General features: G+C 44.1%; 1 protein-coding gene across 1 annotated transcript in view; it reads left to right on the top strand.

Moving 5' to 3' along the window:
* Positions 1–1,499: 1,499 nt before the first annotated feature.
* Positions 1,500–27,948, top strand: part of SLC25A23 (solute carrier family 25 member 23) — a 54,261-nt gene continuing 27,812 nt past the window's right edge. The window contains exons 1-3 of the mRNA XM_087710986.1: positions 1,500–1,813; positions 16,430–16,556; positions 27,672–27,759. Of these exons, the coding sequence (XP_087567112.1) occupies positions 1,613–1,813; positions 16,430–16,556; positions 27,672–27,759 (416 nt within the window). The 5' untranslated portion in view covers positions 1,500–1,612. The remainder of the gene's footprint in view (positions 1,814–16,429; positions 16,557–27,671; positions 27,760–27,948) is intronic.

Here is a 27,948-nt window from a genome sequence, read left to right as displayed (position 1 = left end):
GGCTCAGGGTTGACTCAGCCTTCCATCCTTCCGAGGTGGGTAAAATGAGGACCCGGATTGTTGTTGGGGGCGATATGCTGACTCTGTAAACCGCTTAGAGAGGGCTGAAAGCCCTATGAAGCGGTATATAAGTCTAACTGCTATTGCTATAAAACTATGCAAACTTATGAAAAAAAGCACAGATCTAAAACAGTTAAGAACAAATTAAGATATACACAAATAAAAACCAAAGTTAAAAATTCAGAAGGATATAGACAATTCTTAACTCTTTCCTGCCATTCTAGCCAAAATGCAATAATGAAAGCCAGGTTGATCTAGAAGAAGACACTGGAGACATGGAGGCTGCTTGGAAAGATGGTTTATTGTTGGACCATCAGGGCTTGAGCCCTGAACAGAAAAGGTGATCACATGCTTCAATGTTGGTGGAGAAGAAGAGAAGGGCTGAGGGAGGGGCTTGCTAGGCTTTTTATACCCTGTTCAGCCCCCACCTCTCTGTTTCCTGTTCCTGTGTAAGAAATGTATTCTGATTGGTTGTCAGACTCCCATGGTGCCATGCAGGGGGCTACTCTCTAGGCCAGTGTTTTTCAACCACTGTGCCGTGGCACACTAGTGTGCCGTGACATAGTGTAAGGTGTGCCGTGGGAAAAACACTTTATATATAGTCAATATAGGCACAGAGTTAATTTTTTTTAACATTTTCTAATGGTGGTGTGCCTCGTGATTTTTTTCATGAAAAAAATGTGCCTTTGCACAAAAAAGGTTGAAAAACACTGCTCTAGGCTGTGATGAGTTCTCAGATGCCTTGTGGTCAGTTGAGTAATATCCCTTCCCCCTACAGCTGCAGTGGAGAAGTCTTTGTTATGTAAAGTGGGCTAGCCTGGCCTTCTCAATGGCCTATTGACAAAGTGGGGACGGGCAGGAAGCTACAGGCAGCTATCCTGTCTTTTAAAGCATGTTTCTTTCTTTTCACACCCAGAGAAAGATTCTGCCTTTTCAATATTTCCTAGGATATTCTGGGAGAGGGCTGGGTGATAACTTCCCACAGTGGATTACAAGGTCCCAGGTTCAAATCCCAGGATCAAACTTCACAATCAACAGAGGATGTCGGGTGGGCGGAGGGAAGGAAGGGTGTTTTTTTATCCCCCCCTCCCCTCCGTGGCGGCTAAATTCAAACCGGAGAAAAGGCTTCCCCCTGCATTTCCCAGCCAGTAAAGCTCATTGCATTGCATTGCATTGCATTGGCCTTCCTCTTGCAACGGGACTGACCCACGGACGCCCGGGGAGCGTTGTTGGGACCCCTCGATCTTCTCACGAGCTGCCTTCCTCCCTCCTCGAGGCGGAATAAGGCTCTGCTATCTTTGCAGGGAGCTTCTTCTTCTTTTTTTTTTAATTTGAAGGGGAGGAGGAAACGGCTGTGGGAGGCGACGTGAACCAACGCATCGTTAAATGCCCTTGTACGGGAGGGAGGAACCGATTTCGCAAAGCCAGGCGGAGAGCGAGCGAGCCGAGCGTGCGGGGGGCAACGACGCTATGGAACCCGGGCCGGGATACGATCCGCCGCGCCGCCTTTGATGCCGCCCTTCGCAGGGCTCCAGCGGGAAGAGCCAGGGCCATGCTCGAGCCCCGCGGAGGCTCCGGGCCCCCGCAGCAGCAGGTATCCCCGCAAGAGGGCTTCCGCGACCCCGAGCGGCACCAGCGCTGGGCCAGCCTCTTCGAGCAGCTAGACACCAACAAGGATGGGCGAGTGGACATCAACGAGCTCCGCGAGGGCTTGGCGCGGATGGGCACGGAGGCCGGACCCCAAGCCGGGCAGGTCAGTGCAGGAGGAAGAGGAGGAAGAGGAGGCAAGGCTTGGGCTCGGCGGTAGATAAGACAAGAGGAGGCTTGGCGGCGGACGGGGTTGCTCGAGCCAGGCTTCCTCCGTAGGATCTCTGCAGCCTGGCTCTGCAGCAGCCCCACCGCCACCCAGCTACCAACCCACCCCAAACCGCGGCTCGGCTTCCCTTGCCTCCCTTCTTCGGTTTCCTTGAAGCTGCAAAGGCGGCGCCTGAGACAGCGGAGCGGGGAGGGGGGTTCTGCCAGGAGCCGATTCCACGCGTGGGTGCTGGGGAAGGACCGCTTCTAGTGCGCCAAAGGATCCCTTCGCACGCGCCGGTATCCCTGCATGCAGGAATGAGAAGGTTCGCTTAGTGTTTCTCAACGTTGGGCACTTGAAGATGTCTGGACTTCAACTCCCAGAATTCCCCAGCCAGCAAATGCTGGCTGGGGAATTCTGGGAGTTGAAGTCCGGACATCTTCAACGTTGATTCGCTGGCTGGGGAATTCTGGGAGTTGAAGTCCGGACATCTTCAACGTTGATTCGCTGGCTGGGGAATTCTGGGAGTTGAAGTCCGGACATCTTCAAGTCACCAATGTTGATTCGCTGGCTGGGGAATTCTGGGAGTTGAAGTCCGGACATCTTCAAGTGGCCAACGTTGATTCGCTGGCTGGGGAATTCTGGGAGTTGAAGTCCGGACATCTTCAAGTGGCCAATGTTGATTCGCTGGCTGGGGAATTCTGGGAGTTGAAGTCCGGACATCTTCAAGTCGCCAACGTTGAGAAACACTGGTTTATGAATCAGTCTTGGGGACCAGAAAAAGCCCTCGGCACCCTCCATAATCAGGAGGGGCACGTAGAGGAGCTAAAGAAGAGCCTGTGAATTAAACAAGGGTCAGGGGCTTGGTTTTTAGGCCCGCTGCGTTGCCATTAGAAGAGGCAGCTCTCTAGGGAGGCCAGCTGGTTTTAGAAGCGGGGAATTGAGGTGGCTTCAACGTCTCTCATCCCGGTGAGAAATCTAATCCTAGTATTGTGCAGAAATCCTCTCTTTCCCAGCCCTGGTTACGCTGAGAAACTCATGTTGGCTCATAGTAAGTTTATACAGTGGATAATCAGTGTTTCTCAACCTTGACCACTTGGAAGATGTCCGGACTTCAACTCCCAGAATTCCCCAGCCAGCATTCGCTGGCTGGGGAATTCTGGGAGTTGAAGTCCAGACATCTAAGTGGCCAACGTTGAGAAACACTGTCATAAGCGAACCTTCTCATTCCTGCATGCAGGGATCCCAGCGCGTGCGAAGGGGTTCCACCACAAAACTGCGGACGACAAAATCGCGCTCGACGAAAGCGCGTACGTGACGTCATCACAGCGCGACGAAAACATCGCGCTGTGATCGATAAATGTAAAAATAAAGCGAAAACCTTACCCTAACCCCCCCAAACCTAACCCTAAACCTAACCCTTAACCTAACCCTAAATCTAACCCTAAACCTAACCCTTAACCTAACCCTAAATCTAACCCTTAACCTAACCCTAAACCTAACCCTTAACCTAACCCTAAATCTAACCCTAAATCTAACCCTTAACCTAACCCTAAACCTAACCCTTAACCTAACCCTAAATCTAACCCTAAATCTAACCCTAAATCTAACCCTAAACCTAACCCTTAACCTAACCCTAAATCTAACCCTAAACCTAACCCTAAACCTAATCCTAACCCTTAACCTAACCCTAAATCTAACCCTAAACCTAACCCTTAACCTAACCCTAAACCTAACCCTAAATCTAACCCTAAATCTAACCCTAAACCTAACCCTTAACCTAACCCTAAATCTAACCCTAAACCTAACCCTTAACCTAACGCTAAACCTAACGCTAACCCTTAACCTAACGCTAAACGTAACCCTAACGCTCTAAACATAACCCTTAACCTAACCCTAACCGTAAACCTAACCCTTACCTTTATGTGAATCGGCTTGCTTTAATTTTATTTTTATTTCAATGTTTAATTTTTTTCGTCGCACTGTGATGACGTCAAATGGGCGGTTTCGTCTAGCGCGCTTTTGTGGACCGTGGTTTTGACGGGTCACGGTGCGAAGGGATCTTTTGGCGCACTAGAAGTGAATGCTGGCTGGGGAATTCTGGGAGTTGAAGTCCGGGCATCTTCAAGTGGCCAAGGTTGAGAAACACTGGTGGATATATTGCAGAGTTTTTATTTGAGCCCTCGGGCCAGTCCCATGAAATAAATTCTTGCAGCAATCAAGGAATCTGTGCTGTAAAATGCCTGCCTTAAGGTTTAGTTTAGTTTAGTTTAGTTTTGGTTTATTTGTATGCCGCCCTTCTCCAGGAGGGACTCAGGGCGGTGAACAACTCAAAGGGGAAAGGGAACATAAACAACAGTACACATAATTAAAATAAAAGGTAGCCCAACCAACTCCCCGGGCTAAAAGTTAGAAGCAAGACTGTGGGATCCAGCTGCTGTTCGCTTCTAACCAGGCTTCCCACAACTGGGCTGTCCTCGTCAAATTTGTAGGGCAACAGCAACCTTATTCCAAAACCAACAAGGTGAATTGTGGCAGCGATATTAAAAGTATAAACTGTTGTGGATTAGAGGCCACTTCAGCCAAAGCACTGAAGTTGGCAGCTGGGTAAAGAACAAGGGGGGGGGGGGGAAGGTAAGCAGTGAGTGAGGCCAGTAGCAACAAAATTCAAATAGCATTGCTTACTTAAGATAAATGCAAATTAGCACAGTCATTTTATTTCCTGGATAATTTTTTTTTTGGCTGCTGAGGACAGTAATAAAAAATCCTCTGCAAACTGAAAGTTACAGCTCAATCTAGAAGGCAAGGGAAAGGCTCTTCGAAAGGAGGTATCCATGCGCCAGACTAGTGGTGACTTAATTGTTCTCGTTATTACATTAATAATTAGAGCTGTGGGAAGAGGAAATAAGCTATTTTCTTTGGGAACTAGGGAACAATGTATGTATTCGGAGATCCTTGCCTTTCCCCGTGGCTATTTTGCAAGTTCCTCTCTTTTGGAGTCCTTATGGGGGTCATCGTCACTCTTTGTAAATTAATGAAAAGTACATTCAAGTACCTCTAAGCACAAGGCAATTAAACAGCTGCAGAAGCTGTCTTTAGAAGTGGTGCCAGCGATCCATTGAAAAGGAAATGGAAAAAGGAAGAGAAAAGATATAGGAAAAAGCGTCTGGTTCTTCATGGGGGGGAAACTTTTAACCTTGGTGCAGTTCAGAGGTGGGTTCCTACCAGTTCGCACCAGTTCGGTAGAACCGGTTTGTCAAATCTACCGAACCGGTTAAAAGAAGTTCCACCAATGGACCCAGAAAGCAGGCCACACCTACAGAAGAGCTTCCAAAATTATTTGAAACCCCCCACTGACACACACACACACACACACACAGAAAGAGAAAGAAAGAAAGAAAGAAAAAAAGAAAGAAAGAAAAGAGAGAGATATGAAAGAAAAAAGGAAAAAGGGACAGAGAGACAAAAGGAAGGAGAGAGAGAGAGAGAGAACATATGGCCAGCAAGCCACTCCCATCCGGTCACATGGCCGGCAAGCCGCTCCCACAAAGGAGGCCGCACCCACAGAGTAGGTTCAAAAAAAATTTGAAACCCACCACTGGTGCAGTTCATTAACTTAAAAGTTCAACAAAAAAAACGAATCAGGATCAGCAGTTAAAAGAATAAGAATGCCCAACAGTTTCAGTTTTGCCTCTGAGCTTGTGCAAAGTGCTGCTGGCACATGTTCTTTGGCTGAGCCGCAGTAGCGCTGTAATGAGATTGCTTGAACATTGGGTACAGATTTACTTATTTTGATAGTGGTTCATTGAGGCTGTTCACACCATTAAACCATATGATGCGATTTACAGAACACAAAATACATTGTTTCACATGGTGGGTTTTTTAGGTTGGGTTTAGCATGTTATGGGGAATGCAGCTATTAGGTTTTGAAATAATAAATTATGGCTTAGTGCCCTGATGGTGAACCAGTGGTGGGATTCAGCCAGTTCGCACCTCTTCGGGAGAACCGGTTGGTAACTTTCTAAGCAGTTCAGAGAACCAGTTGGAAGAAATCTCCTTTTGTTTTTCCCACTTTACTGGGCTAATCCTGTAAGGAAGGCAGGAAGGAAACATTCTGGTGATGTTTCTAGCCTAATCTTTATTGACCTGCTTACAGAAACTGCCTCTCCAGTTAACCCTTATTACATTCTAACAGCTAAGGTGAAGCGCCCATCAACATGAGTGACCTTGAGTTGGCCATGCCCACCCAGTCACATGACCTCCGAGCTCCGCCTACCCACCTGGTCATTAGGACAGAGAACCGGTTGTTAAATTATTTGAAACCCACCACTGTCGTGAACCTATGGCACGGGTGCCAGAGGTGGCACGCAGAGCCCTCTCTGGTGGGCACGCGTGCTGTTCGCTAGCTGCTCTTCTGGTTTCTGGCGTCCACGTGCACACTGGTTAGCTGGACTTCGTGGGTGCTGGAGTACCAGAAAATGGCTCCCCAAATGCCCCCCAAAAGGCCATTTTCTGGGCCGTTTTTGACCCCAAAATGTCCAAAAGCTTGATCACGTCCCCCAAAACAGGCATGCATGTGCCAGCCAGCTGGTGTTCAGGTTTCTGGTGCTGCGGCATGCACATGTACATGCATTCTGGTTTGGGAACTCAGTGCAGAAAAGGTTCAATCACTGTCTTAGTGTGTTATGGCTACCATGGTATTGGACCTGGGTACTTGAGAGACCGCCTGCTGCCAATTACCTCCAACAGACCAATTAGATCCCACAGACTAGGCCTCCTCCAAATTCCATCTACCGGCCAATGCCAACTGGCGACTACCCGGAGGAGAGCCTTCTCTGTGGCTGCTCCGACCCTCTGGAACGAGCTCCCCGTGGAGATTCGAACCCTCACCACCCTCCAGGCTTTCCGCAAAGCCCTTAAAACCTGGCTGTTCCGACACAGCCTGGGGTTGACGAGTTCCTGTCCCCGCTCGAATTTGTGTGGTTGTTGATTGTTATTAAATTATTGTAGTTGTTTGTCTGTTGTTTTCCTTCTGTTTGTATCCCCCCCCCCTATTTTGGTTTGTGAGCCGCCCTGAGTCCCTCTGGGAATAGGGCGGCATAGAAATGCAATAAATCCAATCCAATCAAATTAATAATGTAATAAACCATATGGTATAAATCAAGCCGGCTTTTTCCCATTAAGATCCCCTCCCCCCAATTCTGGTTATTAGATACCTCAATAATTCCCAAATGAAAATGATCACAATTCATGTAGATGTGGCACAGATTGATTTTTTTTTATATATTAGTCTCACTGACAATGTAGTAGGAGACAACAAGACAGCATTCCAAGCCACTATTTTGAAGCTATATTGCTAGTTCATAGTCTATTTTGAATCTAATATTCAAGCCAAGCTGAATTGGGTTACCAAGGAAACCACCAGCTTAAAAAAGAAAAATCCTAACTAAATATGCTAATCTGGTTAGTGCCTAGATTCAGTAAATTATCTAAAGTTAAAAGAAAAAAATCAATACAGTATGACACAGCATAAAATCTAAAAGCAGAAACATTTTTTCCTTTTTTTAAACGGACCATTACATGAATTCTGGACCCCCTAAATGCACCTGATGTGAAAGACTGTAGGTTTTTCTCAATAGAATTTTGTAAGCCGCCCGGAGTCCTTCGGGATTGGGCGGCCTATAAATTTTGCAAATAATAAATAAATAAATTTACAAGATAGTATTAAGGATGTTTTGTGTGTGCAGATTAACGGGTCAGTTTGGATGCTGGTTAAATTAAAGTCTGGGATTTACTTTGAAGTAAATGTATGTAGTGTTATAACCTTTAAAAAATCTTCAAACTATTTAAATTTAGTTTCTTGTGTATTTATGTACACTTCTATATAGTTTTCCAAAATAATAGTCCCATGGGATAGAGGGTTTTGTTAAAGGATTTTTGTCCTTATTAAGCATTGTATCCTTGATTTGCTAATAATGTGGAAAGGGGATTTAATCTGCTAGAAAGGGCAAGGAACATTAAACTGTAATGATAATTCTCAAGGTGCATTCGGATAACTAAGAACTATTTAGGACAAACAAGACTTTTCCTGGATCTCAGTGTATTTGCTCTGAAACATTTTGTGCAAAATGGATTGTGTCTACCTGCAATGCCAAGATGTACCTTTCAGTATATAATTCTTGGATGCATTGTTGCTGTCAGTGCATTTAAGTATTGGCTTAGTTTACAAGTCACATTAACTAATAAGATTCATTTCATATCCAAAAACTACATTCTGATTTAATTCTTCTGCATTAGAAGCACCAAGGGAAGAAGGTGGAGATATCCTTGCAGATTATCTAGGACAGCCTTTCTATCCTCTAGATCAGTGTTTTTCAACCTTTTTTGTGCAAAGGCACACTTTTTTCATGAAAAAAATCACGAGGCACACCTCCATTAGAAAATGTTAAAAAAAATTAACTCTGTGCCTATATTGACTATATATAAAGTAATTCTCCCACGGCACACCTTACACTATGTCACGGCACACTAGTGTGCCACGGCACAGTGGTTGAAAAACACTGCTCTAGATGAGTATTGCTTAATATTTGCCTTCAGGACACTTTCCACTTTTAAAAATCATGGTGGATTTGTTCGCATGGGTGATATTTGCTATACATTAAAAATTAAAGCTGACACATTTGGTTAAATGCAGCACTGCAGGCTACTTCAGCTGACTGCAGTTCTGCAGTTTGTCTGTTCAAATCTCACCGGCTCAAGGTTGACTCAGCCTTCCATCCTTCCGAGGTGGGTAAAATGAGGACCCGGATTGTTGTTGGGGGCGATATGCTGACTCTGTAAACCGCTTAGAGAGGGCTGAAAGCCCTATGAAGCGGTATATAAGTCTAACTGCTATTGCTAAATATGAACATACGTAAAACATTTTTATGAAAAATCCTTGTATCTTTTACAAAATTAATGATAAAAGCCACGTTGCTTTAAATTTCTGCAAATATTTTCAATATATGACAAGTGATTTTAATTTCACGGATCCCTGAGAAACACTGCTCTAAACCTATGGGAACAACTATTGATGAGAAATCCCATCTGAGATAGCCTTTTGCTGTTCCTGGAGGTACTGTTTCATTCCTTCCATCCTTCCGAGGTGGGTGAAATGAGGACCCGGATTGTTGGGGGCAATATGCTGACTCTGTAAACCGCTTAGAGAGGGCTGAAAGCCCTATGAAGCGGTATATAAGTCTAACTGCTAGTGCTATTGCTATTTGCCCCTTTATTCTGCTTGGACCACCATAATTGCTTTATCATCCTAAAACCAACGTTCTTAACACACTATCAATATTTTTCTCATTAAAAAAAAAAAAGATTTACAAAATGGTACATTTGTAAAACTCTCCGCACCAAAAAAAAGAAAACCCAGGACGGGACTTTCTGCAGAGTCATTTTGCAGAGCTCTTTATAATGGCTTTATGCCCTTCAAGTAATTTAGATTCCCCTTTCCCTCGGGGGTAGCACACTCTGGGGTCTCCTTGGGTCTTTTGGCCACAATGAATATTAAATGCACTTGTTGCCAAGGCTTGGCACGTGAAGCAAAATTGAACAGACCTATTGGGGGGAAAGGGACAGATAACATTAACTGGGCATCCCATTTTTTCTGTAGTCCTCAAATCATCCGTCGAGTGGGACATCACTTTCACCGATGGCCACTTTAGTTACGGTGCCAGGGTTTGATCTCAAATCCACTTGGGATCCATTGACAGGTTTGGCTCAGTAACTGCAGGAAAGATCTCTTCGTGCAACTTTGGGAATGTGTAAGCCATGGTTTGTCTGCTAACTAAACTAATAATAGCTTAGTGTGAGGTAAGATGTAATCCCAAACTTAATTCTCATCCATCAAAAATTTGCTGAGCCAGGTAATTTAATGTATGGTAGTGTTGAAAGAAATGCCCTTCTGGGTTCAGCTCCAAGTGGGGAAAAAGACACTGGAGACATGGAGGCTTCTTGGAAAGATGGTTTTAATGGTGGACAGGACCACATGGCTTGAGCCCTGTACAGAAAAGGTGATCACATGCTTCAGTGTTGGTAGAGAAGAAGAGAAGGGCTGAGGGAGGGGCTTGCTAGGCTTTTTATACCCTGTTTAGTCCCACCTCTCTGTTTCCTGTTCCTGTGTAAGAAATGTATTCTGATTGGTTGTCATACTCCCATGGGGTCATGCAGGGGCAACTCTCTAGGCTGTGTTTTGAATCCATAGATGAGTTCTCAGATGCCATGTGGAGAGTTGAGTAATATCCCTTCCCCCTGCAGCTGCAGTGGAGAAGTCTTTATTATGTAAAGTGGGCTAGCCTGGCCTTCTCAATGGCCTATTGACAAAGTGTGGATGGGCAGGAAGCCACAGGCAAGCTATTCTGTCTTTTAAAGCATGTTTCTTTCTTTTCACATCCAGAGAAAGATTCTGCCTTTTTCAATATTTCCTAGGATATTTCATTTTTTTCTGGGAGAGGGCTGGGTGATAACTTCCCACAGTAGACCAGAAAAAAAGAGAATCCATTCAGAAATAGGGTATAGTTAGTGGACATAAGGCACTCAACTTGCAACCTCTTTAGTCATTAGAGCATTTCGCAGCTTGTTTAAACCATGCGGCATTGAGCTATTTTCATACTTCCATTGTTTACATTCTTTTGATTTGTCTGGCTCCTTTTCCTGCTCAGACTGGTCATGTGAGTGCCCTGGAAGTGTGTGAGAACACCACCCTGCTGTTCAAATCAAAAGCAAAGAAAAGTAAAGACTCTGGATTGTTCGCTTTATTTACAAAATGGAGTAGGGACGTACCCACTTCCTTTGAAGCAGATGTGACCCTCTTTGTATTTGTCTTTGAAAACAGATCCTGGCCAATCTAAGCAAGCGTCTGGCTTTCTTAAGAACTCCGACTTTGTGAATCATAGATTATTATTTTTTTTATAAAAAAGTTTTTATTTTTAGACAAACATAAAACAAACGGACATAAAAACACACAAAATAAAAACCCTTGTCCAATTACTTACAGTGTGTCAATTAGTTGCAAAGCTTTTGTGCTTTCTTACAATAGTCTTCATTTGCAATTTGCATTCAAACGTATCATCATTCTAATATATATATATGTATACAGTTGTTAATGGTTATTAAACATTCATTTGACTATAGCTATTATTACATCCTTTTTATATGAAACATTCTAAATTTAAAATAAATTTATATTACGGCATTTCATTACATCATCCTGAAATCATCCAATAGTATTACATTTTTTTTCAGGTTCAAAAGTTTTTATTTCTTTTAAGTGAATCATAGATATTAATGGCGTGGAGGGAGACCAAAAAAAAACCAAAAAAAACCGATTTAGGCAAATAAGACAGAACTGGCATCGTGCCAACAGTTTATAGTTGGAAAATGGTGATTGAATTGAACAGGGTTGGTGGAGGGGGGGGAGGAGGAAAGGTGAGGCGATGAAAAGGCCTGGAATATTAAAAAGAGGAAATATGTCTTTTTAGGGGCTGCAATTGAATGAATAAGAAAGGATGTGACTATTTGAAATACGCGCACAGGAGTTCCCATCTTTGCATTCAGGAGGTTGCAGTTATTACAGGAAAACTCACCTAGGAAAAAAAAATGGTAGACCCTTTATTTATTTATTTTATTAATTAGACTTATATACCGCTTCATAGAGCTTTCAGCCCTCTCTAAGCAGTTTACAGAGTCAGCATATTGCCCTCAACAACAATCCGGGTCCTCATTTCACCCACCTCGGAAGGATGGAAGGCTGAGTCAACCTTGAGCCGGTGAGATTTGAACCGCTGAACTGCAGATAGCAGTCAGCTGAAGTGGCCTGCAGTACTGCACCCTAACCACCGCGCCACCTCGGCTCTTTTAGGCCAAAGGATCTTTGACTGTATTGCTGGGAAGGAGGGTAACATATTTTAAAAATAAGCAAAAGTTGTCCAAAATAAAAGAAAGGATGAGGCAGTCTGGAGTGGCTGATTATGTGCCATTGAAAGTCATTTTCAGCTCTATGGAGATTCTCTGCCATCCAGTTCATGGTTGTCCCAAAGATCCTTTTTTTCAAGAGGCAACTGGACTTTCTGGTTTTTCTTTGAAGATGTTTCGCTTCTTATCCAAGAAGCTTCTTCAGCTCTGACTGGACAGCAATAGCAATAGCAGTTAGACCGCTTCATAGGGCTTTCAGCCCTCTCTAAGCGGTTTACAGAGTCAGCATATCGCCCCCAACAACAATCCGGGTCCTCATTTCACCCACCTCGGAAGGATGGAAGGCTGAGTCAACCTTGAGCCGGTGAGATTTGAACCGCTGAACTGCAGATAGCAGTCAGCTGAAGTGGCCTGCAGTACTGCACCCTAACCACTGCGCCACCTCGGCTCCTTACTCCTCGACTTCCCTCCCCTCGTGGTATTCAGTAGACATGCTTTGTATGAATGTATTAAATATTTACTGAGCTGGAATTTAGTGAGAGAAACAAAACCTTGTTGGCCTCCAGTTTCTACATCTTAATTCTTGGTTCTTTTGTTTAGGTTGCATCATCTGAGTTTTCCTGGTAATTATGAACATAATAGTGAGTGCTCTGCCATCTCACACCCAAATAGGAGACAGGGTTATTATAGTCATACAAATCAGCAGCCCTGTTCAAAAAAACCAATTTATGGAAGCTATTCTATTCTGCAGCAAGATAAAAATTATGTTTTCTTAATTTAAAAGTTCAAAAAAAAAAATACTATCAGTAAAGAGCCGAGGTGGCGCAGTGGTTAGGGTGCAGTACTGCAGGCCACTTCAGCTGACTATTTTCTGCAGTTCGGCGGTTCAAATCTCACCGGCTCAAGGTTGACTCAGCCTTCCATCCTTCCGAGGTGGGTGAAATGAGGACCCAGACTGTGGGGGCGATATGCTGACTCTGTAAACCGCTTAGAGAGGGCTGAAAGCCCTATGAAGCGGTATATAAGTCTAACTGCTATTCCTTGAGTTACAACTATATTATGGACCCTGCCCATTACAATTGTAAATTGTTAGTGGCAAAACAATTGTACATTTTTTTTTGTGGCAGTCAAGCAGAAACTCGGAGGTAAATCATGGTTTGCTACGGTGTGGTTTTGCTGATAACCGGAAGTGCTGTCGTAAGTTTGGATCCAGGTCATAAGTCCCCTTTTTAAGACAAGTTGCACCTTCAACTGCTCACAAGTCAAGGTCTATGTGTATTGCATTTTAACAAGTTGACAAGGAATTGTTAATTCCATCTTTATTCCCATCTATAGATTTATCCTTAATTAAGAGAAATCCTTGGAAAAGCAGGGTTTATTTTAAAAAAAAACAAAAATATGACTCCCCCTTCCCCAGGGTTTTATATATTCACAAAGGTACTATCTTCATGAATAAAAGCTCTAGAGAACGTACAACGTATTTTGTAATATTTTGAGCTGCAGGAAATTAGTAATTACTTTATGTCACTTCTTCTGTCTTCAGACTTACAACAGCAGAAATAATCCTTGTTGTCTGGTTTAGCGGAATCTGCATGTAGCCTCACATCTGGCCTTGTCCAGCTGAATGACTTTCCCAGCTCTTGTTACACTTAAGCCTCTTGGAGATAGAATAGCAGTGGTGGATGAACACTTTGCAAATTAGAATGACAGCCGAAGTTATGCTAGCTAGCTTGTGAGCAAAGTTGGTGTCTCCCCAAGAATTTCTGCCTCCTCAGCCAGATCTTCATCCCCAGGACATTCCCCTCCTCATTGCAGGCGTCCCCATCAGCCTTCTGTAGGAGAAAGAGAAAGATCTCCAGGTCTTTGGACTGTACAATTTCTAACTATGGCTCTACAAAGAGGGGTTGTGTCTCCTTAGATCAGGAGATCTTACATCAAACTCACAATGATATATTGTCATGTGACGTATCGCAACTTTTCTCCCCTTTGCTAAACCGGGATTGGGTGTGCATGGCCGCAGGCCACAAGTTTGACACCACTGCCTTAGATAAAAACAGTGGTGTCAAGAAGAAAAAATCTAGCCTGGTCTTCTCCTGGATATCTTCACCAGGAACAAGGGTGGTTCTTACCAGTTCTAACCTCTTCTATAGAAGAGGTTCCATAAATCTACAGTGCCATTTAGAACAGGTTCCAGCTCCCTCCCCCCGCCCGTCCGCACATCATCAAGGTGAAGAACGAGAGGAGGAATTCTGGGAGTTGAAGTCCACAAGTCTTAAAGCTGTTAAGTTTGAACACCCCATGGGTTTTTTTTTCTAAAGGGTTAGGGGTGCAAGGATCTTGTAACTTGACAGCTTTAAGACTTGCCCACTTCAATGCCAGAGTTCCTGAGCCAACATGACTGGAGGAGGAATTCTGGGAGTTGAAGTCCACAAGTCTTAAAGCTGTTAAGTTTGAACACCCCATGGGGTGTTTTTTTCTAAAGGGTCAGGGGCGCAAGGGTCTTGTAACTTGACAGCTTTAAGACTTGCCCACTTCAATGCCAAGAGTTCCTGAGCCAACATGACTGGAGGAGGAATTCTGGGAGTTGAAGTCCACAAGTCTTAAAGCTGTTAAGCTTGAACACCCCATGGGTTTTTTTTTCTAAAGGGTTAGGGGTGCAAGGGTCTTGTAACTTCACAGCTTTAAGACTTGCCCACTTCAATGCCAAGAGTTCCTGAGCCAACATGACTGGAGGAGGAATTCTGGGAGTTGAAGTCCACAAGTCTTAAAGCTGTTAAGTTTGAACACCCCATGGGGTTTTTTTTTCTAAAGGGTTAGGGCTGCAAGGGTCTTGTAACTTGACAGCTTTAAGACTTGCATGCTTCAATGCCAGAGAGGAGGAATTCTGGGAGTTGAAGTCCACAAGTCTTAAAGCTGTTAAGTTTGAACACCCCTGGGTTTTTTTTTCTAAAGGGTTAGGGGTGCAAGGGTCTTGTAACTTGACAGCTTTAAGACTTGCCCACTTCAATGCCAAGAGTTCCTGAGTCAACATAACTGGAAGAGGAATTCTGGGAGTTGAAGTCCACAAGTCTTAAAGCTGTTAAGTTTGAACACCCCATGGGTTTTTTTTTTCTAAAGGGTTAGGGCTGCAAGGGTCTTGTAACTTGACAGCTTTAAGACTTGCGTGCTTCAAATGTTTCTGAGCCGACATTTTGGCTGCTAAGCAAGAGCGTTGTTAAGTGAGTTTCACCACATTTTTACAAGTTGGCCACCCCCACCCAGTCACATGACTGCCAAGCCACCACCCCCACCTGGTCACATGGCTGGCAAGCCACTCCCACAAAGCAGGCCACACCTACAGAAGAGGTTGTAAAAAAATTTGAAACCCACCACTGACCAGGAGGTACCCATCACAAGCACTGCCTAAAAGACCAAGCTAGGAATCAGGAAATTCCTCGGGCAAGTGTCACCTCTGCCGCGAAATCACTTGGCAGCATTAAGGAAATTTGTTTTTTTCTCCACCTCACCTCTTCATTTGCTAAATATAGGCACATTATTTCCTTCGCCGGTCAACAGTAGGGACTATAATTAGGTACTACAAGTGGAATTTGAAACATTTTAAAAGTTAAGTGTCATATGTAAAGGACATAATTCACTGTAGGGTTTTTCGTTTGTGAACTTTTGGAATCTGAACATTTTCTTTCAGGAATCTAAACATATTCTTACAGTGAGATGTAGGCATGTAACTCCAGTATAAATCAAAAGACATGACAGATGTAGACATGATGTCCACACTTAAAATATCACGGTGACAACACTTGTACAGAGCTAGGTATGCATATCTTTTGCAATAGGAGAAGCGGATTGCGTAACCCATTAAATCAACTTGTGTTTTCCAGATATGTTCGACTTTCTATCCTGTTTTCCTGCACTGGACATGAAACATGAGAATTATAGTCCATTACAGTACTGGGCCACTGTCGTGGGGAAATGTGCATTAAAACAATCACTTAGATCAGTGTTTCTCAACCTTGGCAACTTGAAGATGTCTGGACTTCAACTCCCAGAATTCCCCAGCCAGCGAATGCTGGCTGGGGAATTCTGGGAGTTGAAATCCGGACATCTTCAAGTTGCCAAGGTTGAGAAACACTGACTTAGATATATAGCAATAGCAGTTAGACTTATATACCGCTTCATAGAGCTTTCAGCCCTCTCTAAGCGGTTTACAGAGTCAGCGTATCGCCCCCAACAACAATCCGGGTCCTCATTTTACCCACCTTGGAAGGATGGAAGGCTGAGTCAACCCTGAGCCGGTGAGATTTGAACAGCCGAACTGCAGAACTGCAGTCAGCTGAAGTAGCCTGCAGTGCTGCATTTAACCACTGCGCCACCTTGACTATAACTTCCTCCTGCAATATCCAAGGTGCTTTGAAATGGTAACGTTCACTTTGGTCCGGCGGTGTCAAACTGGCAGCCCCCAGATCAGATGTGTCACAGGTAGGCCACGCCCAACCCTCTTCCGTGAAGGGGAAATCGTCGCAAAATCAATGTGACGCCACGAGTTTGACACCTGTGACTTTGGTGAATTGCAGTTTTCTCCCAACTCCTTTCTAAGACTCACTGGTTTTTTTTTTGCAGGATATCTTACGGGAGGGTGACACGGATCACGATGGGGAACTCAACTTTGAGGAATTTGTTCAGTACCTTCAGGAGCGGGAACGGAAGTTGATGCTGATGTTTCACAGCCTGGATCGCAACAATGATGGTAGGAACTTCCCCCAAATATTAGTATGACTTCCAGTTTTAAACTCTTCTCCAGCTTAACAACATGTAGTGCTTGGTTTATAATTGTGCCATTTTCCTCATTCCCCTCCCATAACAGACCTATTAATAAAGCTAATTTCTTTTAAAATAGCAAGGAGTATTTCATATATATTTATTCTGTATCCTTTGAGCAGAATCTAAATGTTAAAAAACCCTTCATTTCAGACTTACAGATCTGTTCTAACTCCCCCCCCCACGTCCCACACCAAAGCACACTCCGAGCCAGAGATAAATTACAGCATTTAATTAACAGACAGACAGGTCCTTGGCAGGAACCCAGCACAGACAAGCTTGGCAGCAATAAACACAGATAAGGCTTGGCAGCAATCCAGCCTGCCAAGCTCATAACAATGTTCTCCGACATTTGATCCTGTGTTGACTTCTGCAAAGAGGGGAGTGTGAACAAGTAGCCTTTTTATAGTCTGGAGAGGAGCCTAATGACCACCAGCTGAGTGCAATCACCTCCTGTAATTGCGTAATTGTTCCTGACGCCTAGTAGCTCTTCGATGGCGTGCATCCAGGAACAACTCACTGCTGACGTCCGGATCACACTCCCTTGTCTCCTCCCCACTGGTCCAAGGCTCAGGCGCCTCCTGGTGGCCAACCAGCCTCTCTGCACCCTGCTCGGAGTTGGAACCCTGTCCAGGGTCCTCCACCTCCTCCAGAGCCGACTCATAGGGCCCCTCACTGTCGGAGTCTGGTGGCAGCTCCAACGGCTCCTGCTGGGCCACAACACAGATCATAACAGTATTTAAAGCCAGAATGTAGGTTACCTGATTTTGGTTTAGCATGTTGTGCTACAGGATGGCATAGTAACCTCATATTGTGATTTTCTAAATTCATGACCACCTTAACTCACTTCATACAATTCTTCCCATGTCACATTTGCCCAGAAATAATACCTTTCTGTATCTTCACTAATAACAATATATCCTGGCTTGTTCTTCTCTGATGCACCTCTAGTCTCAATTAATACCTGACTTTCCCAACTGTGAAAATAGAGATCCAGGGCATAAGAGTCTCAGAGTTTTTGTCCTTTTGGTCATCTGTTCTGTTCTTTTCCTGGGTTGAGTTCCAAGAGCCAAGAAGTATCTGCCCTGTTCTATTTTTTTTTAAAAAAAAGAATGCCTGGTTAACTTCTCCTAGACAGTTCTATGATACCGTACAGGCAAGGCTTCTTAAAGCCTTGACTTCTAGCAATAGAAAGCCTTACGTATATTATTATTATTACTATTGCTGCTGTCATAGTCCTTCCAACTTACACCTGACAATTGCAGATTCTTTTTTTTGTAGCAGATTTTTTTATTATTAGACACACACACACACACACACACACACACACAAACACAGAAAGAGAAAGAGAAAGAGAAAGAAAGGAATAAAGAAAAAAAGGAAAAAAGGAAAAAAGAAAGAAAAAGTGAGAGAGAGATGAAAGGAAAAAAGGAAAAAGGGACAGAGAGACAAAAGGAAAGAAAGAGAGAGAGAGAGAAAGAAAGAAAGAAAGAAAGAAAGAAAGAAAGAAAGAAAGAAAGAAAGAAAACACATGGCCAGCAAGCCACTCCCACCAGGTCACATGGCCGGCAAGCCACTCCCACAAAGGAGGCCACACCTACAGAGTAGGTTCGAAAAAATTTTGAAACCCACCACTGGACTCATCATTCATATATAATGACCCCATGGGTTCCATATGTCATTTTTATCCACAAACACACACGCACACACCAAAAAAACCCAAGCTGCTGAAGAAATGAGACAAACCCAAATTTTTAAATTGTGCAGTTGAAAAACCTTTCCTTTTTGTATGGCCTCCCCTGTTACAGAAATACTTTGTGTTTTGCCAAGCAAGTTGTTTCTCTAAACAGAGAAAGCAGAGATAAATCCACTTACTGCTAAGTTAACATTGGTAGGATCTGGGCAGTGTGGTTACATAAATCCATCCTATTCATTTATTTTTGAATTTGAAGATAATCCTGAGCTGCAGAGAGACATGCTGTTGTTATTGCGCAAGGGGTTGCATTTTTCTCTTTAAAGGAGGCATGAAAGTAAACTTGACAAACAACTAATCAAAGTTCACTTTGGCTTTTCCTTTTGAAGAAAGAATACTTTGAAACAATGAACCAACAGTGAGGTAGATGAAGATGCCACAAACTGTAGTTTTGTGGCGACTTCTGAAACTGAATAATTAAAAAAAAAAAAACTCTGAAAACTATCAGGTAACTTTTTAAACTGGCCTTGTTCTACCAAGAACAAGAAAAAGGAAAGGTTGAGTTTGAGATTGTCTAGATTAGCTTCTCCAGCTGTTTTCAAGTTGGAATTTCTAGCCAGAATGGTCCAAACCAGATTGTTAAAAGACTCTGCTAAAAGCATCCGTTGCTAAAGGATGAAATCATGGTTCTGGTTGATTCTTCATGACATGACACATTCTTTTTATATTGCTCTTATGCAGGGCAGATCTGAATCCCTTTTTGAAGTCCTTGTCAGACAGCCCTGAGGATTATAGAGCTTCCATCCTATTACATAAGGGTCTTCCCAATTGGCTTGCAATTTTATTTTCAGCACTTGGTGTTTTCATTTAATGCGCTCAGCTGAAGCTGCAGCCTTATTTCCAGATCTTTCTGTCGTGCCTTTAAACTTCTGCTTACTCAGCAAACATTAAGTAGGTGCAGTTTTCCCTTGAAGTCAGGGGTGGGTTTCAACTGGTTCGCGGCGGTCCCTGCGAACTGGTTGGTCGGCGAACCCGGAAGTAAGTAACTTCTGGGAACAGCGAAGGGCACGCCCGCCCGCCCGCGGTCCTTACCCGGTTTTGACGAGTTCTGTGCTTCCACGCATGCGCAGGACGCATACAGCGCCTGCGCGATCCTCCAGGAGCAGCTGGAGCATCGCACAGATGCTAGTATGCATGCATGCGCCGCACGCGTGCACATGCGCGCTGCACACGTGCGCGCTGCACACGTGCACGAGGAAGCCTCCGGCCGAACCGGTTGGAACGGGGCGAGAAACCCACCCCTGCTTGAAGTCAAAATAAGGGGAAGGGCAGGGGGGGAAAGGCCAATATAAAAAAGTTTATCAATCTTCTTTAAGAATTTAGTGCTGGAGATATAAAACTGATAGTTAAATATGCAGATAGTTGAGGAATGCTTGGGAAACGCAGCTTGCTGAATTAGGCCCAAGTCCAACAAATTGAGAGTGAATGCAGAGGTTTCATCCAGGTGGGGTTGCAAACTCGTGGCCCATGGGCCCCATGCGGCTTGTGCTGGCCCCGCGCCCACTACCCAGTTTAGCGAAGCGGGGGAAAGCCCTGATACGTCAAGTGATGCCGCTGTGTTGACAGGGGTTTGAAACCCCTGATCTAGTGCAATCAATGGAAAAATATGCAAGTTCTATTCTGACCCCTCCCTCTCAACTACTGCTGGAGCAGGGGTGGGTTTCAACCGGTTCGCGGCGGTCCCTGCGAACTGGTTGGTCACCGAACCCGGAAGTAAGTAACTTCCGGGAACGGCGAAGGGCGCGCCCGCCCGCCCGCGGTCCTTACCCGGTTTTGACGAGTTCTGCGCTTCCATGCATGCGCAGGACGCATACAGCGCCTGCGCGATCATCCAGGAGCAGCTGGAGCGTCGCGCAGACGCTAGTACGCATGCGTGCACCGTGCACGAGGACGCCGCCGGCCCCGTTCCAACCGAACCGGTTGGAACGGGGCGAAAAACCCACCCCTGTGCTGGAGAATCATGCTTGTTCTTCTTTGTAACTTTGCTATATGTTCTGTCTCCCTGGCTCTGAATGAAGGTCCTTTTTTAGCGATAAAAAGCCAGCTTCTCTAGTCAACAATCTGTCCTATGAAAGCCTATGAAAACAGAGGTGGCAATTTTCTCACATTCTCAAAAGCAAGCTCAAATCGAAGAAACAAGATAATGGCTTAGTATAAGGTGGGAACCAGTGGTGGGTTTCAAAAATGGTTCGAACCTACTCTGTGGGTGTGGCCTCCTTTGTGGGAGTGGCTTGCCGCCCATGTGACCGGATGGGTGTGGCTTGCCGCCCATGTGACCGGATATGAAGATGCCGACGACACATGTCAGAACCACCTTAAATTACCCCACACACAGCACTGGCATGCATAAGAATGTGATGTAAACTTGTTTTTTAAAAGGCATCTTTGGTTTGCGTTAAAACAACTTCAACACACGCAAGGTTCTGATTGCACCACAAACGCAGTAGTCATCCTTACCTTCCACAGAGGCACTGAGTTTTATAAATATGAGCATGATAGTGTAGAATAATCATATCCAAGGACCAGGGGTGGGTTTCAAAAAAGTTTGGAACCTCTTCTGTAGGTGTGGCCTGCTTTCCGGGTCCACTGGTGGAACCTCTTCTAACCGGTTCGGTAGATTTGACGAACCGGTTCTACCGAATAGGTGCGAACTGGTAGGAACCCACCTCTGGTGGGAACCTACCCTTCTGGTTTGTAAACCCTAGCTTGCATCTTGGTGCATTGAGTCAAGACAGCCAATGGGACTTTATTCAAACTATAATTTAGCATACCAGAGTTTGATGCAATATGTGAGCCAGATCCATAACAATCTCTTCCTTTTGAAAGAGCTGGCCTACTTGTAAAAAGGGAAAAAAACTCTGTTACTTCAATTTTTCTGATTGCTCGGTGTCTCTTTTCCTGTGGGGACAAAAATAAGGATTTCAGCCTGTAGAGAAGAATATAAAGTTGGCCCAGAGCAAAAAAAAACACTATTTGGAGACAACAGAATCCATGGAATTGGGAAGGCTGTTCTTCTACAAGTCTTGATTTCACAAACCTATACACACACAAAGGGAGACAACTGGTTTCCTAAGATAATTTTGAAAATGACCTCCAATTCCACCTCCTTGCCCTCTCTTCTAAAAGAAATATTAGTTTGGAAGACAAGGGAAAAAGCCCTCTTTTAGATGAAATTGTGCTCTTTCTGTAACTCAAGCCAACAGTAGTCATCTTGATGATGATTGTGAGTGATGCCATCCGTTTGTTTCACACAAAAACAGTTTGGTCAAATTTTATTGGAGATTATTAAAGACTGGCTATCGTTCTACCCCATTAAGCAGCAATTCTGGATTTTTCCTTGTATTAGCATAAGGAGAAAGAGGCAATATTTTCTTTCTCCTATTAAGAGAGCTGGCTATGTATTTGTGTGGGAGCAACTGTGGGTTGAAAAATGCCAAAGAAAGCATCTTTCTAAACTGCAGCCTCACTGCAAAAATATCTAGGCATGTGTGTTGTTGCTTGTTTTAAAAAAACACAATAAAGCACACAAACAAAATATCCCACTGGTTTTAAACATAGACGTAGCAACCATCCATTCCATTTTCCATTATTTCCAAGATAGACTGCTGCAGTGAGATTTAATGCAGGGCTGACCTCGTGAGGTTTGCCAGAAGCTAACTGTGCAAAACTTGTGGATATTCTCCACGGGTTGGATCTAAGCGACTTTCAGACAAAATCAGATATTTTTTATTAAGTGGTTGATTACTTTGAAGATGACATTAAATAAATATCTTTGTCTATTTAATATTGTGGGAAGTTATTATCCAGCCCTCTCCCAGAAAAATGAAATATCCTAGGAAATATTGAAAAGGCAGAATGTTTCTCTGGATGTGAAAAGAAACATGTTTTAAAAGACAATAGTTGCCTATATATATATATAAGAGCCAAGGTGGCGCAGTGGTTAAATGCAGCACTGCAGGCTACTGCTAGATCAGCAGTTCAGCGGTTCAAATCTCACCGGCTCAGGGTTGACTCAGCCTTCCATCCTTCCGAGGTGGGTAAAATGAGGACCCAGATTGTTGGGGGCAATATGCTGACTCTCTGTAAACCGCTTAGAGAGGCCTGAAAGGCCTATGAAGCGGTATATAAGTCTACTGCTATTGCTATTGCTATAGCTTTCTGCCCATCCCCAGCTAATGGGCCATTAAGATGGCCAGGCCAGCCCACTTTACATAATAAAGACTTCTCCTCACTGCAGCTGTAGGGGGAAGGGATATTACTCAACTGACCACAAGACAACTGAGAACTCATCACAGCCTAGAGAGTAGCCCCCTGCATGGCACCATGGGAGTCTGACAACCAGTCAGAATACATTTCTTACACAGGAACAGGAACACAGAGAGGTGGGACTGAACAGGTTAGTAAAAGCCTAGCAAGCCCCTCCCTCAGACCTTCTCTTCTTCTCCACCAACATTGAAGCATGTGATCACCTTTTCTGCTCAGGGTTCAAGCCATGTGGTCCTGTCCACCAATAAACCATCTTTCCAAGCAGCCTCCATGTCTCCAGTGTGTTCTTCCCCACTTGGAGCTGAACCCAGAAGGACATTTCTTTCAACAATATAATTAGGCAGCTGATTTTTTTTAAAAAAATATATCATTTTCAATAAAAGCATATATAAGCAGATGGCAATAGATATGCCATTTCTTCAATACATAGGAAGAATGCTTCTCCTATGATTTCTTCTGGTCCATATATGTGCCCATTAAAAAAATGATATCTCTTCCTAGTAGAAAAATATTTGACACCTCCACTTCATTGATAGATTAATTACTGACCAGTTTAAATCGGTTACAATTTATTTTAGATATATTCAGTTAAAACTAAATTAATAATATTAGGAATCAGGACTGAGGTAGGTTGAAGAATAATTATTATCTACCCTGAGCCTCGGAGTAGATAGATTTTATAAATTCAGAAATAGGGGGATATGCAGGACTGAATCAGGATTCTAAATTCGTGTGGGTGGCCATTTTTACACCCCTGGGGGGGCAGGAAATTCACACGGAATATGATCATTTGCATAAAATTAGAATATTCTAATTGAGAGAGGAGAGTGATTAAGACTGGGCAGTGCTTTGGAATCAATTTAGCACTTCAGAATATGGAGGAATGCAAACACAATCCTTGCCTGCAATTTACTAGAACAGCTGGAAGTTTCCTCAAAGGAGCCTCAGGGACAAGGCTCATTTGTGGCTCCCCCACTCCCCCCAGGAGCACTCTGCAAGCCCCCCTCCCAAAGCTATTCATGCTTTTGGGGGGGGGAACTAGGCCCGTTTTTGTGAAAAACGGGCTTTTTTTGGAGAGTGCAAAACCTTTTTTTTTTCCTTTCGGAAAGCTTTTAACTGATTGATGAGAATTACATTGGTCAAGTGCTGTGCCAGCAGAAACAAAGTCTTAGGTGCTGCAGATTGTCAGTGATTTCCTTCTCCAGCACATGAATAAATACACCTGGAAACATCTACCTGCCTACCTATCTACTCTTTCTCTCTCCCTACCTACCTACTGTATTTCTCTCTGTCTATCTCTATCTCTGTCTCTGTCTCTCTCTCCCTTTATCTACCTACCTACTCTCTCTCTCCCTACCTACTGTATTTCTCTCTCTTTCTATTTCTCTCTCTATATCCCTCTACCTACCTACCTATCTACCTACCTACACACACACATACATTCTCTCTCTATATATATTTCTCTCTCTCTCTATCCCTTTATCTACCTACCTACCTACTATATTTCTCTCTCTTTCCCTGTCTACCCCTCCATCTACCTACCTACCTACCTTTTAAAAAAATGGCTCTTCAAAATCTTGGTGAGTCTTATATTGTGGTGCATCTTATACTCCGAAAAATACAGAAGCTAATTTGTCTAAGGACTTTTCCACACCACAGCTGTTATAGTTATAGTAGACTCAGCACAAACATTGTGAACATTGCTTTCTTATTTTGAGTTGTCTTAAAATAAGGAAGGGTGAGGCAATATATTTACAGATCTCAAAACAAATAATGGAAAAGGGCCACCTACTAATCTTATGGTTGCTCACGGAACTCAGAAGAATAGCTAATGGCATCTTGTCTTAGTCGGGTTGAAATTTCTTATTTTGAACACGGTGAATACATCTTGTGCTTCCAATGTTCTGTTCCTATTTTTACTCTGATATCTCTGGTGTAATAAAACATTCGGCACTGAAACTACCCAGTGCACCTAATTGCATATTTGTTCTTAAAAAGGCATGCAGTTTTTCCAGTTCTGCCATTTAACTGCTTTTTATATAATTGTTCTGATGGAAATGGGGTTTTTTCTCTCCCCTAATACCCAATTAAAGCGGTTCCACCACAAATGCGCGCACAACAAAAGCGCGCCTGACTAAACCGCGGTGTCTAAAGCGCGGTGACAAAACCGCGCGACGAATGAGCGACGAATTAGCCCTAAAGCGCGCCGACAAAAGCGCGCCGACAGAAGCACGCTGTAACATAACCCTAAACCTAACCCTAAACCTAAACCTAAACCTAACTGTAAATCTTACCTTAAATTAAATCGCGCTTCTGTCGGCGCGCTGTTGTCGGCGTGCTTTTGACATCGCGGTTTTAGCGCCGCGGTGTTGTCGGCGCGCTTATGACGTTCGCGCTTTTGTCGGGTCACGAACTAAAGCATCCTTTCTTGAGCTATGCAAATATATCAGAGCCCAGTTCCCATGAACCCCAAGCAGCTTGTTGGGTTAAAGCAACCTCTTCCTTTCCTGAATTAATTTCCTAGGATTCTTTACTCTGGGTAAAGGCCAAGGGTAGTTTTCCTGCCGTTTCCCAAGGAATGCAAGCCAAAGACAGGGTGGGTTCCCATGTCACACTAAGCCATGCAATTAGTGACCAGGGGAGCCTTTGCCCAGGTTCGCCTGGTGCACCAATTGCGGCCCTACTTGGATCGGGAGGCACTCCAAACTGTCACTCGTGCCTTACTCACCTCAAGGCTGGATTACTGCAACGTGGGGCTACCCTTGAAAAGCGTTTGGAGACTGCAACTAGTCCAGAATGCAGCCGCGCGAGCGATATGGGGTGTACCTAGGTACACCCATGTTACACCTATCCTCCGCGAGCTGCACTGGCTACCCATGGGTCTCCGGACGCAATTCAAGGTGTTGGTCGTTACCTTTAAAGCCCTACATGGCTTAGGGCCAGCGTACCTTCGAGACCGCCTACTGCCACATACCTCCCAACGGCCGATAAGATCCCACAGATTGGGCCTCCTTCAGATTCCGTCAGCCAGACAATGTCGGCTGGCGGCTCCCCAGAGGAGAGCCTTCTCTGTGGCTGCTCTGACCCTTTGGAACGAGCTACCCCCAGAAATCCGGACCTCACCCACTCTCATGGCCTTCAGAAAAGCTGTCAAGACCTGGCTATTCCGGCAGGCCTGGGGCTGTTGACCTCATTGTTGAGGTCCAGCCCTGATTGAAATGAATCTATCTGTGTGTTTTTTAACTTGTCTTGTTTTATTTTTACTTTCTTTTATTTTCTTTCTTTCCCTTCTGAAAGCCGCCTGGAGTCCTTCGGGATTGGGTGGCCAATAAATAAAATTAAATTTACAAACTTAGTGGTTACAAATAATAACTTCTGGGCTTACAGAGCACGTCAATCCAGAGCTAAACAGACTACTTCAAACCTTAGCAGGCTGTGTGATTCGAGTCATGTATTTAAGAGCACTCCTGGGAGAAGAGAGTTTGACCTGTTTGTGCTATTCCTCTGTTGTACTAAGTACACAGTCTGTGACCCTTTTTCCCACTTGGCCTGACTGAATTACAGGGATGCTGTTGCAACATTTATTTTTTTTAATGGGCAGGCTGTGAGATTTCTTCCTTTTCATCCTCAGCAACCCATGAGTGAGATAGACTTAAGTCATCCTTTGTTCCAATATTATTTACGTTCAGCCTCCATCTAAAATCCATGTTGGATGGAACGCAGGCAAGAAAATGGATAAGCAAGACAAGGACTGTTTAATGGAGTCAGCAGATATCATGCCACAGTTTCAAAAATTGTTCGAACCTACTCTGTGGGTGTGGCCTCCTTTGTGGGAGTGGCTTGCCACCCCATGTGACCAGATGGGAGTGGCTTGCTGCCCATGTGGCCGGATATGAAGATGCCGACGACACTTGTCAGAACCACCTTAAATGACCTCACACACAGCACTGGCATGCATAAGAATATGATGTAAACTTGTTTTTTAAAAGGCATCTTTGGTTTGCGTTAAAACAACTTCAACACACGCAATGTTCTGATTGGACCACAAACGCAGTAGTCATCCTTACCTTTCACAGAGGCACTGAGTTTTATAAATAGGAGCATGATAGTGTAGAATAATCATATCCAAGGACCAGTGGTGGATTTCAAAAAAATTTGGAAGCTCTTCTGTAGGTGTGGCCTGCTTTCCGGGTCCACTGGTGGAACCTCTTCTAACCGGTTCGGTAGATTTGACGAACCGGTTCTACCGAATAGATGCGAATTGGTAGGAACCGACCTCTGTCGTGCCGGTATGGTTTTATGCTTGTTCAAGTAAAAATGGAAAAAATCTTTCAGCTCTCCAAATGGAGAAAAAAAAATATATTCTGTAAGTCAGGACTGTGCTGGGTTTCCTGTGCGAATGAAAGTATTCAGAAATTTCAAATGGAAAAATGGAGGTGATTAAAACGGCTGGTTTCCCTCACTAGTTACTCTCCCACACAATCTTGCTGTTTTGCCAACTCTTCGTTGTCTAAAATTTAGTTCCGCGATGTTTGTTGGACTGTACTCTCCCTCCCAATTCCTATGCAAATGCTCTCCACTCTTCCCAAATAAAGAATTGCATCAGCTAGGCTGCTTACAGTAGTCAAGGCTAAATTGATATTCTGTGTGAATCCTGCAGATTGTCTGTAAATATTATCCAACTGGCTGCCCTCTGAATGATTGTGTTCCCTATTCCATCATTTCCTCCTTATGCTGGCTAGTAGATTTAAAGTTCCTCTTCAAGCCTGGAAGATTGGCAGAGGGCTAAATATTGGCAGTTTGGAAAACAGGGATGGCTGATTTTATAGTCTCTTTTTCCCTGCACTTGCAATACGCAGCCCTGAAAAAAATGGATCCTTTCTTAGCCCCATGAAAATTTTGAGCACAGCTGACTTCATCCTACCAGAACCCTTCTAGTCTCCTCCTAACCGATCAGCTTCCTGGACGGAGCCCTAATCCCCCAAATGGATAGCCATGTTCCTTGTCTTTGCATTTTTGTTGCAGGCCAGATCGATGTCTCTGAGATCCAGCAAACTTTCCATGGCCTGGGAGTTTACATCTCTCTCCAGCAAGCGGAGAAAATCTTGCACAGGTGAGACTCAAACTGTTCTTTTTTTTCCTTTCTTTCTTTTTATTGAACATTTTTTGGGGGGAAAAACACAAACTTTTACAAATGTTTAGTTCCCACCCCCAGACACCCCCCAATCTTCCCCCTCCCCCCAACTTCCCAGAACCAATACAGGGTATAAATCTTTAACAAAGAGAATCTAAGGTACAGTTA

The sequence above is a fragment of the Thamnophis sirtalis genome, unplaced genomic scaffold (genome assembly GCF_051295495.1).
Source record: "Thamnophis sirtalis isolate CommonGarterSnake01/CBP01778 unplaced genomic scaffold, rThaSir2_p1.2 scaffold_3, whole genome shotgun sequence".
Classification (NCBI taxonomy): domain Eukaryota; kingdom Metazoa; phylum Chordata; class Lepidosauria; order Squamata; family Natricidae; genus Thamnophis; species Thamnophis sirtalis.
Note: the sequence above shows the minus strand (reverse complement) of the source record. Positions and strands in the feature narration are given on the sequence as shown.